This window comes from Sesamum indicum, linkage group LG16 (genome assembly GCF_000512975.1).
Source record: "Sesamum indicum cultivar Zhongzhi No. 13 linkage group LG16, S_indicum_v1.0, whole genome shotgun sequence".
Classification (NCBI taxonomy): domain Eukaryota; kingdom Viridiplantae; phylum Streptophyta; class Magnoliopsida; order Lamiales; family Pedaliaceae; genus Sesamum; species Sesamum indicum.
Genome location: NC_026160.1, coordinates 2,602,290 through 2,618,076, shown reverse-complemented (window position 1 = coordinate 2,618,076; position 15,787 = coordinate 2,602,290). Strand labels below are relative to the sequence as shown.

Here is a 15,787-nt window from a genome sequence, read left to right as displayed (position 1 = left end):
AAAAAAAAAAAAAAAAAGAACACAAACAAACAAACACAAAACAGAACAAGTTAAAATTCATACAAAATCATACATAAAAAGAAAATAGAAAGATTCATAAAAAAACATAAAAAGAATCACATTTACACATAATTTCAGAAAATGGATACATTTACACATAATTTTAGAAAATGAGTACATTTACACAAAATAGATTTCTAAGACTTCGTAATACAAAATATGATTGTCAAAATTCATTAGATTTCTAAGGAGACATCATCTTTTTGGGTAATAAAAATAATAAATAGGATTGTTTTCTTGTGAGATTAGAATATGAAAAGTAGCATTAAGGTCACATTCGATCGCTACAAGTGAGATTTCTCAAAATCTCTATGAGATGATAGCCTACAGATTGTATGATTTCCTTGAAATTTAAAAGCAAAATTAGCTCTTGTTCTGTATAGGATTTAGGAGAAGTTGCTATTATCTTTCTTATATTTGTGGTTGAATATGCATTTACTGGAATAGGTATGTGGAGAATGTTATAGCATATCTTTTTCCTTGCAAATGAAATGCTATTCAACTGAACACTAAGGGGACTCTATTGTATTTATCCCTTTGTCAATCTTGTAAGCCCCATCAAAGTGACAAGTTTTGCCTTATTTTTACTTTCTTTAACTGGAAAATAACTACACTCAAATCTCTAAATTTACAGTGGTAATGAGTAAGTATGCAGGTCGCATTTGCTGTGTACAAGCAAACTATCCCTCTCGAAACTCCGATGCTCAATTGCACTTTCAACAACTTTCAATATACTCTGTCTACGTACACTTAAACCACATATCGACAAACAACAAACAATTCTTCATTGGAATCACAAAATTAAGACAATAACAACATAGAAACACAATGGACCACTTTTATTTTTGGGACCACAAAAAACCCTAGATTTAACTCTAAAAATCAGATTTTTTGAAAACATAAAAAACTTACCGTACAAAGGTGGAGGAAAATCGTTAAACTCAGGATCCCGAAGTGGCATTGCTTCAATCGGGTTTCTTCCTCCTCAATCGACGATCAGTTGTAGATTCGAGTTGAAAGAAGAATTTTTAGGGTTCTTTCGATTTGGGGGTGAATTTTTACTGCTTTGTTTTACAGCTCTCTTTTTTAAGTTTTTAACTCCTCAGGTTTTTTACAATTTTGCCACCTCAGTATTTTTTCCCATATGTCAGGCCACGTGTGCTGCCGACTGTGTAATCTTGCCACGTCATTAGCCACGTCATTCGCCACGCAAGCACCTACGTGTTTAAATTGCACACGTGGACATCGGAACCTTAAGCCCCAAATCTCTCCGCTGCGTTTTTGGGCAATTTTGGTCGGAAGGATCAAAATTGCCAAAAAATCAATACTTACAGGACTAAAATTGCCAGTCCTGTACTTACGGTCCTAATTCTGCCACCCCCCAATACTTACAGGACCAATTTTGCAATTTTGCCTATTTTATTTTGCCATCCAAACTATAATCATTTTTACACTTTGCCAACTTATCATCTCAACTTTGCAAAATTTGCACTTTGTCATATACGATTACCTTTTTGTTGATTTTGTTGTCAAAAAAATATCACATGTTGTGCATATATGAAAAATATCACATCGTATAACTCTTAAATATCACATTTGCACTGTATATGATTTTTTTCGACAAAAAATTTAATTGAAAAATAGTTATAAATGGCTAAGTACAAATTTTCGTATGGTATGTTGATACAAAAAAATAATTAGATGGCAAAGTGTAAAAATGGTTATAGTTCAAATGGAAAATATAATTAACAATAATTCTTGTAGAGCATAAATGATTTATTTGGAGTCATTCATTCAATGGATGATCCAAAATCTAGTTAATTAGGTTAATGAATTTTGGATTTAGTCTTTAAATTAATTGGATTAATTTAAGAGGCTTGAGCTAATTAATTTATGAGTTGGAGTTATTAATTAACTCGTAGATGGACTTATCTAATTAGTGGATTGGACTCATTAATTAGAAATGGGCTAGAAAAAATTAGTTGGACTAATTATATATGACTGGGCTTAATTAATTTAGTGGATCTGATTTATTTAATTAATTAAGTGCAGGTGGACTTGAAAGTATTTAATTGAATTAAATATTCACTTGAATTTTTTTGTTGGGTAATTCATTTAATTATATTAAATAATAAGCCCTACAAAATAAGTTACTGGACTCAATTTAATTAGATTGAACTAGTTAACTGATCTTGGTCCAAATGTATGCAAGCCTTAGCCCATGTTTACTTTTTCTAGGTCAACTTGCCTTGGTTTTGAGCACGAAAAACAGCTGCTAAGTTTCAAGGCCATCCTTGAGTTCGCCGCTAAACAAAGACGGGAAGGGATAGCTGAAGGGGGCAAAAAGAACAATTCGGTTTGGACGCTCATCTCAGACAGTTGGTAAGGCTGACAGAGACCGTTCATAGTAAGTGGGAACTCCTATCCCGAGGTACGAAAGAATAGACGACCTACTAAAGATAGATCGTCAAATGGTGACGTATATAAAGAAGTGGCCGGTTCCTCCGAGACTTTTACTTCCTCACAAACTGAATTGCTTTCTAGAGTTTCTTTTGCCAAAGCTGAGCTTGTTCTCTCCACTCTTGTTGCTTTCCTTGCTATTGCTTCTGTTGAATGGTTGAGGGATGAAGGGTGAAGGTTTCATAGATCATAAAAGGTATATGTCCAGCCAAGTACTACCTCACTTCAAATACTTCCTTTCATGAAAGGAAGGAAGAGCTGATTCAACATAGTCCTAGTGGAAGTGTAACATGCGAGTGTGATTCTAGCGTATGCTCAGTTCCTACACACTTCTCTACTTGGAAGGGATGCTGTGCTCGCAAAAGACCATATAAAGTGAGTCTCGCCTACTCAATTACATCGAGTCTCAATCTCAATTCAATTCGGAAGGAAAACATAAAAGTAAGATTTGACAGCTATAAGAGATGCAAAAAGTGGAATTGGGCGCTTGGTCCTGGACAGAAACTGACTTGCAAGATTTCATACCTATATAAAACGTTTCTTTTTCAGTGATCGTATAGTAAAGTATAGTATTTCGCCTAAAGTTTAAAGTAAGTTCTTAAGCGGTATAGAGTCAAGTATCAATATCATATTTGAAGCTGTTGTTAACTAAAGAAAAGTGTTCTAGGCATTTTCTATGGTGGATGGTAACCCTTGCCGCTGAAATTTGAGTAAATTCAATAAGATTCTACTTTCGCGACGGTAGGTGTAGAGGAGCGATCCGTTAACTGGTCTCAGACGGGTCGCCTTTTTTGGGGTTTTGGATGGTGAAGATGTTAGATGAGTGTTGAAGGTTCGACTTCTAGTAGGATCTTTATTGTGATGCTGATTTTTGAATTTGAGGGGTGGTGGTGGAGTCTTGGAAAGTTGGCAGAGATAGGAAAGTTACCTCGTTGACTAGGTCTTTCTTCTTTTGCTCCTAACTTTATTCCAACTCTTCCTCATGTTAAAACTCTCTCTCCTAGCCAATTTCTCTACATCACAAGGAAAAATTTCGTCCATCCTCCATCTCCATGTCTCTTGTTCTTCTTGGTATAAAACCAAGTGAAAAACTAGGTAGATCGGAAAATAGTCTAAGTAATAATGTAGTTTTTCACTCCCTCTTCCCAAATTTGTTCCTTCCTAGGACAATAATAAATTCCACATTCCTAGTGTGGTGTGGACGATATTAGAGGAATCTTGCATTGGAGTTTTGCATGGACGAATGCCGAAGAGGAGATCAATATGTATAGCCGATTAAAAGGAAATATAGGTAAAGGCAATTTTACTATTGTGCTTTCGATTTTTTCTTTTCTTTTTATAGCATAGATTGTAGATCTAGTATTGTTTTATTTGATCTGTGCAATTTATACATTGATAGCTCGGGAACACTAAGAATACACCCGTTGAATGTGTTTAATTCTTTTTATTTTACGCCTTTTTGTGCTTCCACTCGATCCCAGGGTGATGGAGTAAAACCCTAATTTATCTAAAAAAGACTATTTTGCCCTCAAAAGAATACAAATTTACAAGTTTACCAGAAGGATCCGCGCATTTTTGACCTGGGTCTGGTCGCGATCCGACCCGACCCGACAACCCGAGACACGTGGAAGACGCTCATTGGACCATCCAGACCCTCAGTTTCTCTCTATAAATACTCCAGAGTCAGTGCATTAATGGCACGCTCACTTTACCACACTTTACTTTCTTGTCGATTCGGTTCTCCAGCTCACCAGCGACCTGCTTTCACGACCTCAAATATCAAATACTGACTTAAGCATCGGAGGGTCTTAGCTGGGGGCCACCCCAGCAAGTCTAATGATCTGCTTCTTTTTTCAAGGCCCAATCACTAGTCTGGGAGAGGTAGCAACCTCGAACCGCTTGGAGGACCATCTCGCCCGACCAAGGAGGTGGCGTGGATTTCGATCCGGATCAGTTGGCGCCGTCTATGGGAATCCTAAGAAGAGTTCCTTTGATTTGGTTTTGATGTGGTTGAAGGACTTAGATATTCAGCAAGGGTGAATTTACCATGTCAAGATCACCAAGGCACGAGCAAGAGGGAATGTAGCATCTAACGAATGAAGAGAAGCGACAGATAATTGAGATAGCAAGTAAGAATGTTATGGTGGAGGATGAAATGAAAACTATTTCACTGGCTGTGAGGGAATCAGCAAGGAGAAGCATGATTGAAGAACAGAGGAGAGCGATCGTAGATGACCACGTGGAAGGAATTGGTCGCCCAAGGAGGAACATGGAACATGCCGAAAGCCAGCTGGGCAAGAGAGAGATCGGTCACAGCATTTAGCAATATCAGGACAAGGAAACGAACGATCTCCAGAGCTGAAGTGGAAACCGTGGGGAAGCAGATTGAAAAATTGAAGGAACAATTAGACGACCTGAAGAAGCGAGGCGACCTGGTGAGGCAGAATAGGAACTCGCCTTTTGCTAGCAAAATTTTGATGGAGGTCGTGCGTCCAAACTTCGGACTACTTGACCTACCCAAATACGATGGGTTGAAGGATCCGTGGGAGCACATCTCTGCTGTCGAATTGGTAATGAACTTATATGGGCTAACAGATTCTATTAATGCAAAGTTGCTTATGATTACTTTGATAGGAAAGGCACAAGAATGTATTACCAGTTTGCCGTGTGGAACCATCAGATCATATAGGCAACTGGTCAAAAATTTGCACTTCACTTCGCTAGCAGAAGGAAATAAAAAAAATCAGCGACCTACCTGTTCATAATCCAGTAAAGAAGCGATGAATCCCTTAAAAATTTCATAGGGAGATTTAATGACGAGATCTTAGAGGGGCAGGATTTGCGGATCGATATGATGACGAGCATGTTGATACATGAGCTGAAGAAGGGACCGTTCGCGTCAGCGTTAGCAAGAGATCAGCCAGGAGATACAAAACATTTGATACACTTAGCCCGAAAGTATATCGATGAGGAGTCGAATGCAATAAGGACAGAATGGAATTGAGGTTGAGATCGAGATAGCAAAGTCGAGCAGGATATCAGCTTGTAAACATGGATACGCCTGTATTTCTATTACTTTCACTGCAAATGTTAGCTTTCGCTGGAACAATATTCTTGCTTGCACTAAAAATTATGGGATTATGTATGTTACTGCAATATCTTGAGTTGTTTTATATATCCATGTAAAAATGTTTACATGAACTAATAGTACTCTGGTAACTTACATGACAACAAAATTTGCGACTTGGTGTCTGAAAAAGACCAACAAAATGCGACCTGAGAAAGGTGATCATGCGTCTGAAAAAGACCACAACAATAATAAGCGACCTGAAAAAGGTCAAGATGCGTCTGAAAAAGGCCACATGAATATGTGACCTAAAAAGGTGCGGCCTGGCATCTGAAAAAGACCAATTACATGCAACTTGAAAAAGGTGCAACTCGATGTCTGCAAAAGAATGCAACCTGAAAAAGGTCGGGATGTGTCTGAAAAAGACCAACAAACGCGACCTGAAAAAAGTGCGACCCAATATCTGAGAAAGACCGGGATCTGAGAAAGGTGATCATGCGTCTGAAAAAGGCCACAATAATATGTGATCTGAAAGGATGCTAACTTGTATTTGAAAAAGACCGCAACAAATGCGACCTGAAAAATGTGCGACACAATATCTGAGAAAGACCGCGACTGAAAAAGGTGATATCATTCGTCTGAAAAAGACCACAGTAATACACGATCCGAAAGGATGCGACCTTGTATTTGAAAAAGACCACAACAAACGCGACCTGAAAAAGGTGCGACACAATGTTTGAGAAAGACCGCGACCTGAAAAAGGTGATGCGTCTGAAAAAGACCACTAATACGCGACCTGAGAAAGGTTAACCTGGTGTCTGAAAAAGACCAGAACAAAACACTACCTGAAAAAGGTGCGATCTGGCGACTGAATATGACCCCTAATATGTGAGCTAAAGTTTGAAAAATGTGCAATTCGATGTCTGAAAAAGACTTACAACCTGAAAAAAGTAAAAACTCTGCAAAGGATCGACCTGAAAAAGGTCGAGGTGCGTCTGAAAAAGACCATGATAATACGCTATCTGAGAAAGATGTGTTCCCATTTCTGCAAAAGGTTGCAACCTGAAAAAGGTGGTATCATGCAAGGGCAGATCTATCAGAAAAAGATATCTAGACAATTATCTTTACCTTTACTTCGGGTGGATTACATTCAAGGGAATGTTTCTTATTTTGTTTGTTCAATGGAATTCTTTGAAGTGCAGATATTAAAGGGGATTTCTCGAGAAGAAAAAATAAGTTCATTGATCTGAGAAGTGATTTACAAATTCCGGTGACATTAAGCGATCTACATGAAAGTCAAATTGCAAGTTGAAAATACACAAAAGCCTATTAATCTGCTTATTCTTCATCCATCTTCTCAATCTCCTCCACCAAGACCCCAAATTCATCGTCATGTTTTAGGGGGAGTTCTTCTGGAATGCAACCAGGTTGCCATCGAGAGTGGGATCGATCCAGTTTGTGTCGAAACCATCAACAAACCCTTTCAACTTCGTAATTTGAGAGGTGCATCGATCAAAGCCTTGCATCAGGTAATCAGATGACTTGATCTCTACAGCGATCTGAAATGCAGTAGACTTCAAAAAATCACGAGCACCCTGCAATTGCGTGTTCGCCAGAAGTTTCTTGTGATCATCAGACGCCAGGTACTGATCACGACCTTGATTGCGAGCGATCTCAAGCTGCTGCTGATATTCCTATGAAATTGCGAGCGATCTTGAGCTGCTGCTGATATTCCTATGAAATTAGATACTTTTCACGACCAGCCACTCGACTTGCAGAAAAGCCTTTCGCCTTAGCCGATTCTGCAGTTGCTGCGATCTTCGACCTAAGTTCTCGCAATTGAGCTTCAAGCTCAGCCCTCTCTACCTCACGGGTCGCAAGTTTGGATCTCTCTTCTTACAGCAATTTGTAAGCAACCATCTTCTCATGCCACCAGTAAGTGAGAGATGATGGCCAAAAGCAGAAACCTACAAACATCAACAAAGAAATAGGAAAGAATTTTGTGTCAAGCGGAGGACAATTCACGACCTTTTGTTGAAGAATATCACCTGAGAGTGAATGAGCAAAGTTTTGCTCAACCCAGATATGCGACATAGGAGTCAGAAGGGCCTGATCGCGAGGAAGAATTGTGGATTTATATTACTCCCACGAGTCTTGGCCAACAAGGGTTTTCAACACCGAACTTTGGCTAGAGATGGCCCAGTTGGGTGTCAGTTTCTGACCTTCCATTGCAGCAGGTCTATATGAAGGCGATTAGAGTTCTACCTGGGCCTCATTCCACCAGGTCATGAGTTCATCAACTAACCTCAGGCTCTCAGCTTCCTCCAATGCTAAAGCAACGACTTTGGTTTTCTTTCGAGAGGATGTTGGGCTAGGTCGCATGGACTCGTGTTTCCTCTTAGACGATGCTGCAACAACCTCCTTTTCCATTGATTTTTTCCGGATAAGCGGCTCAGGGTCAGGTTCTTCTCGAGATTCTTCAATTGGTAGGTTCTCAGCAATGGGGTCGCTATTTTCACTGGCGATCTCAATAGGAGTTGAGTTGTGTGGACTTGGAGAGTGATCGGCGAGCAACCTCGGAGTACTTGCAATAGGATCAGATGGGGGATGGAAGGAGTCTAATTGCGGAGTAACTGTTTGTTTGGCCTTCTTGGCACGAATTCTCTTTATGATTCAAGCATCCATTATGATAGAGGCTGCAAGAAAAAGAATTTTAGTCACCACTACATACGAATAAATTGCAAGAAAAGTGAAGAAAGAAGTTGATCACCCAAAAAACCCTGGGTTTGAATGGAAGCCGGACTGAGACCAGCGAGCTTCAAAGTATTCTCCATCAAAAGTAGATTGGCCTTGTATTGATACCGGTTGAGGTTACGAATCAAATCGTCATCTAACCCTACATCATGGATTCTAGGGTCGGGTTTTGTGATGCGCCAATCATAAGGAAATGGCCAGACTTGACTTGGGGGAGGTCGAAGAAAAAAGAACTTATCTTTCTAAGAGCCCATATTTGATTTCAGATTTGAAACAAAGGCACAGTGGGTTTTTGCAGTGAGATAGAAGAAACCCTGGTCGCCTGACCTCTTCGAGGTCGTGAACTTATAAAGTGACCAGAAGCTGTCGAAGTTGGGTTCGAGTTCTAAGTGCTCCATTATTATAATAAAGGCAAGTATGTGATGTATAGAATTTGGAGCTAACTGCATCGGGCATATTTCTAACCTAGATAGTATTCGAGCAACAAAATGGGAAAACGCAGACCCATGTCTAAATGTACAACGAAAATTGGACAACTACCTGGGGAGGTTGATTCATGTGATCAAGAAGAGGAAGGAAGAATAATTTCAAAATCCGGGGGAATATGATACTTTTTCCTAATTGTAGCTGCTGTCCAATGTAAAGTACTTTCTATAGTTAGCCAGGATTCGTTGGCTAATTTATCTTCATATTGTTTGAGGGTCATGACTGGGGTCGCTACATTTGAGTCGTTTCTATCTACCCTAGGAGATGAACCTACTTGCTTTTTGTGAGCTAAGGGCATACGGGTGGCCGCAGATGAGTTGTCGGATGATCTACTAGATGAACTATCAGACGAGCTATCAGAATTACTAGGCTCAAATTTGAATACATAATTTAAAAGAGAGGTCGCATAGAAGTACCTGGCTTTGAGACAGATCGCTGTTAGAGGAGGCAGATCGTACTTAGAGAGGTTGAGATCACGAGTGAATGGCGAATTTGCAGCCATCCTCCTCTCTATTTATAGGGATAAACTCATGGAGATTCGCGCCTGGGCCAACGGTTGGATGCGAGGTAGCAATGATGATCTAAAGGCTGAGATCGACAGACTTTTCGACTTCCCTTAGTGTGTTCTGCAAACTAAGAGAAGTGTGGGAGTAATGATGGGGTAAAACCCTATTTGATGACCTAAATGATACTTTTTACCTTCATCAATCAGACCAACCTGGTCTTATACTGTCACTCAACAACTAAATGACGAAAACTATAGCTCATGAATCCGTGCAATGCTCATGGCCCTCAACTTCAAGAACAAGGTATGTTTCATTGATAGAACTATCAAGAGGTCATCCGAATATTCCTTCGTTGACCTCCAACATTGGAAACACTATGATCTCGTAAGGGTGTCGAGTTTTAATTTAATATCGCAGGATATCGGAGATAGTATAATCTCTCATGATGATGCTCATGAAATTGGTCAGACTTAAAGGAACGATTTTCTCGTACTAACAGAGTTCATCTTTTCATATTGAAGAAGCTATACATAGTTGTAAACAGAAAAACATGAGCCTTGGAGCCTATTGTACCAAGCTCAAGGGCCTATCAGATGAGCATGACGCATTGTTTTGCATTCCAACATGCACCTGTGGTTTTATAAATGAAGTCCTATAGTTCCAAAAAAATCAATACACCATGAAATTCCTTATGAAACTTAATGAAGTTTATGCCACCGTCCGAGGACGAATTATTCTTATGGAACTACTCCCTAGAGTAAATAAATCTCATTCTCTCATTCTCCAAGATGAAAAACAGCAAGGAATATCAAAGAAAAGTGCACTGCTGGTTGAAGCTTCAGCCTTTGTTGTGAAGAAAAATTCAAGAAATTTAGAGAGAGGCTTTACACTTAAAAATCCTCATTTGAAATGTGAAATTTGTTAATTGTTCTTTTCATGTACAGGAGGCAGTACTCGGTCGGCCTGAGAAATAGATGAAGTTATTCCCTAGATGTTACAAGAGAAAGGCCAATGCTAGCTGGAGTGGCCCGAGGGCAGCGCAGGTGGCCATAAGTAATAATTTTTAAAATGCTTTGTTTGTTTAACTTTTTTTAACACTAACATTTTTGTTTTTGTAGGAGAAATTCCAAAAGTTGTTGGAGGATCACCAGCCTCAAACTATGACCGACGGGCAGCATTCTCCGGCCTCATCTGAGTGCTCGATAGGGAGGACCGAGTAGCAGCTGTGGCTGGCAACAATTGGTGACAAGAACAAAAGCTGTGTATTTGGCTTTGGTTTTGAGGCCTACACCTCGAGCTGGACCTACACATCACCATGCCACCGCTATGCCCGATGATGATGGTCGATATAGTGATCATGATGAAGTTCATGTAAGGCCGACGCCTTGACTTGATTTTTCACAGCCCAACCCTTCGACTGCTGACCCATCATAGCCTTCGGCAGAATCCCATGCCCCGAATGATGAGGAGATGGACCATGCTGATGAGGGGCCCGAGATGTAGATTAAGGTTTTTTTATATTTGTAAACGTACAATTTTTTATATTAATATAGTTTTTTCAGTAACTATCCATTTTTTAATGTTACTTGCATCCATAATTCAATATTAAATTAAATTAATTAAATTAATTAAATTCACTAATTAATTATTGTTATAAAAAATTATTACAAAATTTCAAAAAATACTTTTTAATAAAATAAATTAGGCACTGACTTTTACACAATAAGTGAATGTTGTCCAAGAAAATAAATATTGTTCGAAAATTCATAATATAGTATAGGAGGAAACATGCTTAAAAAGTGCATTAAATCTAGTGGAAATGGTGGTGCAAACATAATTCTAAATCACATTCTACAACAATGACCCAACAGTTTCAACATGTATTCCAAACAAAGAACAAAGTCGTGCCAAAATATATTCCAAATGAAGGATCAAACATATTTTAACACAAACTCCAAAATATATAACTAGCACATTCAAAATTGTGCCAAAATATATTTCTAAACGAGTTGGAATATGCGTCTTTCTTATATTCAAATCAATAGTGTTACAAACCATTCCAAAATATGTGCAAAAAATTCAACCAAAAAACCACTTGAAATATAGAAAAATGTTCCATTAATTATGTTTTAAGGTAGTCAAGCGTATTTAGGAACGGTCTCTGAACAAGTGGTACAAAAGTCGTTGCTAAGTAGAAACAGTCTATTCGAATCATTCCAAATACTTTGGGACATTATCTGTTACGATAGAAGGGCACTTGTTTCTTGGTCATTCCAAAATTCGGTCCAACAATGTTCAACTATTAATTTCTCTTTAAAAAAAAAAACATTCCTAAAACTTATCAAAATCCCGCATTTTTCTTGTAGTGTGGAACTTCTGGTTTTAATGTAGGATGTGTTTGTCTAATGAGCATACCCGTATCACAAAGCACGATTAAGCCATGTTTAATATATATATTGTAAAAAAAATACATAATGACAAAATAACCCCTACAGACTAAGTCACATGTCAATCACATGACCATTTTTCGTCGACATTTTTTAGGGAAATTGTCAGAGGAACCGATATAAGAGGAAAGTGAAGTATGGAACGCTAGCATTAAAAAATGAATTTTAGGGACTAAACTGATTTTAAACACAAATTTAACGGATTAACTATGATATTTACCCATAATAAATCTAATTTTTATTTATTATTGAAAAGAGTACTTATGCAATAGTTCGAATGTCTTTTCACAACATGAATAAACACTTAAGAGATTCTCACTTTTGTATATTTATCATAGTAATAAGTTGCACTTATTAGTATTATTTTACATCTAGTACATTATAGTAAAAAATAAAGGTACATGAAAGTACGATCTAAAAATAATTATCTGTTATTAATAAAAATAAAATCAATTAGGTAGAAGTTTCAAGCACTTCTATTTTAATAAAATTTATCACTTTTACTTATGATTTATGATACTTATTTCTTTTTTTTTTTTGTAATTTAGATTAGTATTTTAATTTTATATATTAAATATTAGTGCTCTAGTAAATTAATTTTTTCTGAAAGTATTTAAAAATCACTTCAAAAAATTAATCTTGTATAAATATTATTTTATCTATTTATTTTTTAATTGAATATACTTTATTTAACAGTATTTTTTAATAAAATTTTATTCATTTACAACTAATTTTAATTCATTAATTAAAAAATTACTTAAAGGTATGAGTGACTTTTATAATGAAAAACAAATACTTAGAATTCACACTTTTTTTTATATATATATAGTATAGATATCACAAATATCTTTGATGCTATTTCTTAAATTAAAAATATGAATTTCATTTTAGTTAATAATCATAATTAAAAATAAAAGAATACAAAAAATATTAATTAATCACGGCTAATATTATTTTTGTAAGTGAGGATAAAATATTTATCATAGTTAAAACCTATAGTAAATATTATCATCGATGAAATTATTACAATTGTTGATTAATTATTAGGGAAGTGATGTCATGGATTTGCAGTCAAGTTTAACATTTTCTGCAGATGGCCTATAAAGCTTGTCTTTCTTGGAGAAAAGTCCGTTGCGTTTCGAATATGTCAAGGATGCTGTCAAGTATTAACGTCAGATTAACCATGCTGAATTAAAGTTTCTCTTTGAAGATCATGATACGAATTTTGTTCAGAAGAGTAACTTATCATGAAGTCCCTTAAAATTGTTGCTTATGTTATAAATTATACGACTTGAGATCGTAGTAATAATAATCATTAGATTAATATGATTAAAAAATAATTACACTCTCCTCCTTTCAAATTTGATATAATTACTCATTTCAGATATTCTATACGATAATTTTCATTTTTTCCTAATATAGTTTGACATAATTCAAAACAAAATTTTTCAATGGTCTTGAACGCAATTCTCCCCAAGAAAGACGAATTGTATTGGCCATCTGCAGAAAATGTTAAACTTGACAGCAAATCCATGACATCACTTCTCATTCTTGGCTTCCAATAAACTATGATATTGTTTTCCAACACGTCTCGCCTTTCCCTGTGGACCTGTCCAGGTATTCAACCCCTTAGAGCAAATTCCCGTCTCCGGGTGAGCAAAAATGACCAAAGCAGAGATGGTGTTCGTTCCTGCTCCCGGAAGAGGACACCTACTAGCAACAGTGGAGATGGCAAAACTGCTGATCGACAGAGACGAACGCCTCTCCATCACCGTGCTGGTTATCAAGCCCTCTAACGACCCCAACAGCAGCCTTCATTCTTATTCCCCGGAATCCAATTCCAGGATTCGTTTCATGGACATTGCAGACGTCACCCTGTCGACGTCCACGAACTCTCCCATAACCTTTCAGGGCCAATTCATCGAGAGTCACAAGGATCCTGTGAGAAATTCCGTGACCAAAATAGTCCAAGATTTTGGTCCAGGCTGTAGGCTCACCGGATTTGTGATTGACATGTTTTGCACTGCTATGATTGACGTAGCTAACGAGTTTGGCGTTCCGACCTATGTGTTTTACACGTCAGGGGCCTCAACTCTGGGGCTTTTGTTCCATTTCCAGGACCTGAGAGATTATCAAAATCAAGACGTGACAGTGTACGAGAACTCAAGCGAGGAGCTGTCCATTCCGTCGTACAAATTACCAGTCCCTGCCAAGTTATTGCCTGCTTTAATTTTTCATAAGATTGGTGGCAGCTCGATGCTTCTCAATTACGCCAAGAGATTCAGAGAAACCAAGGGAATCGTGGTAAACACTTTCCTGGAATTAGAATCCCACGCAATGAAGTCCCTTTCCGAGGATGACAACATCCCACCAGTTTACTCAATCGGACCAATACTTCATTCAGACAATGAAAATAATCGTAACCCAAAGTATGATGAGATCATGAAGTGGCTTGATGAGCAGCATAATTCTTCAGTGGTCTTTCTCTGTTTCGGGAGCAAGGGGTGTTTCGATGATAACAGCCAGGTGAAGGAGATCGCGGTGGCGCTCGAACGGAGTGGCCATCGATTTTTATGGTCCCTGAGGAAGCCCCCTAATGAGGATCACAAATTCAGGATCACTCCAGGCGAGTACAAAAATCCGGAAGAAGTACTACCAGAAGGGTTCCTGGAACGTAATGCCGGGATTGGGAAGGTGATCGGCTGGGCTCCTCAAATGGCTGTTTTGTCCCACCGTGCTGTGGGAGGGTTCGTATCACATTGTGGATGGAACTCGACGCTTGAAAGCATGTGGTGCGGAGTGCCAATGGCAGTGTGGCCATTGTCAGCCGAGCAGCAAATGAATGCTTTCCAGTTGGTGAAGGATTTGGGAGTAGCCGTGGAGATAAAGATGGACTATAAGAGGAACTTGATGGGTGGTAGTAATATGATTGTAAAAGCTGAGGAGATAGAGAACGGAATCAGGCACCTGATGCAGCCCCAAAGTGAGATTCGGGACAACGTTGAAGCGATGAAATTGAAGAGTAGGATGACTTTGGTTGAAAATGGGTCATCCTTCGACTACGTCGGACGTTTCATAGAAAATGTAATGGATAATATTCTATGACGACGCGACCTATAAAGTGTGTGGTTGTTTACTTATTCATTTTAGTGGTTTGAGTTGTTAATCTGTAAAGTGTGTGGTTGTTTACATTGTAGAATAAATATCGTGGATTAAGTACAAAATTTTAAAACTGTCTTGATATTCTAAATTTATAAACTTATATTAGTAGTTCATTACAGTCCCTGAATCAAATTTAAATATGACCAAATCAAAATATATTATTTAATAAATTAGATTTAAATATATGCTTAAATATATTTTTTGTTCTGTAATTTTGACACTTCAATTAATTTAATTAAAAAAAATACAACAAATATAATCAATTGATAAATAAAGGGTTAAATTTGTTACTTGATCAAAGTAACTTCAAATATCAACAAAAATTCAAGACAGATTGACAAACGAGAGTATGAAAATATTAGTGGAATAGTGAAAGATCAAGAAAATTAGAGGGAGATTGAGGAAATTAAGAGAATATAAGAAGAATGGAATAAGATAGTGAGATTAAATGGAAAGAGAAGAACATATATATAAGCAAATTTGAAACTGTCTTTGGAATGGTCCTTGAAACACATGTAATATGTAACTGTCTTAGGACCACATATAGGAACGGTTTTGTATCCATTAAATTATAGCCGTTGTACTATCTTTCAGACGAGTTTAGTAAGACAATATTAGTAATATACTGAAACCATTCAAGCTTGTAATAGATTTAGCCACGGCCATTGTAACACATCCCATTTTAAGTAAAAACCATAATTAGGAACAATTTTTGTAATATATGACCAGTTGCGTACTCAAAACATTGCAAATTGCACTTCATTTTGAAATGGATTTACCAATTGTCATTTTTATTACACCAACTCTCTCATATATAGGAACGGTTAGCTCAATACCTTTCCAAA

At 37.5% G+C, this 15,787-nt stretch overlaps 1 protein-coding gene across 1 annotated transcript; it reads left to right on the top strand.

Annotated features, from left to right (window-relative positions):
* LOC105178635 (UDP-glycosyltransferase 71E1) lies at window positions 13,246–15,021 on the top strand. The gene has a single exon (XM_011102146.2). It carries the CDS (start codon window positions 13,443–13,445, stop codon window positions 14,883–14,885), a length of 1,443 nt encoding a protein of 480 aa, XP_011100448.1. The 5' UTR covers window positions 13,246–13,442; the 3' UTR covers window positions 14,886–15,021.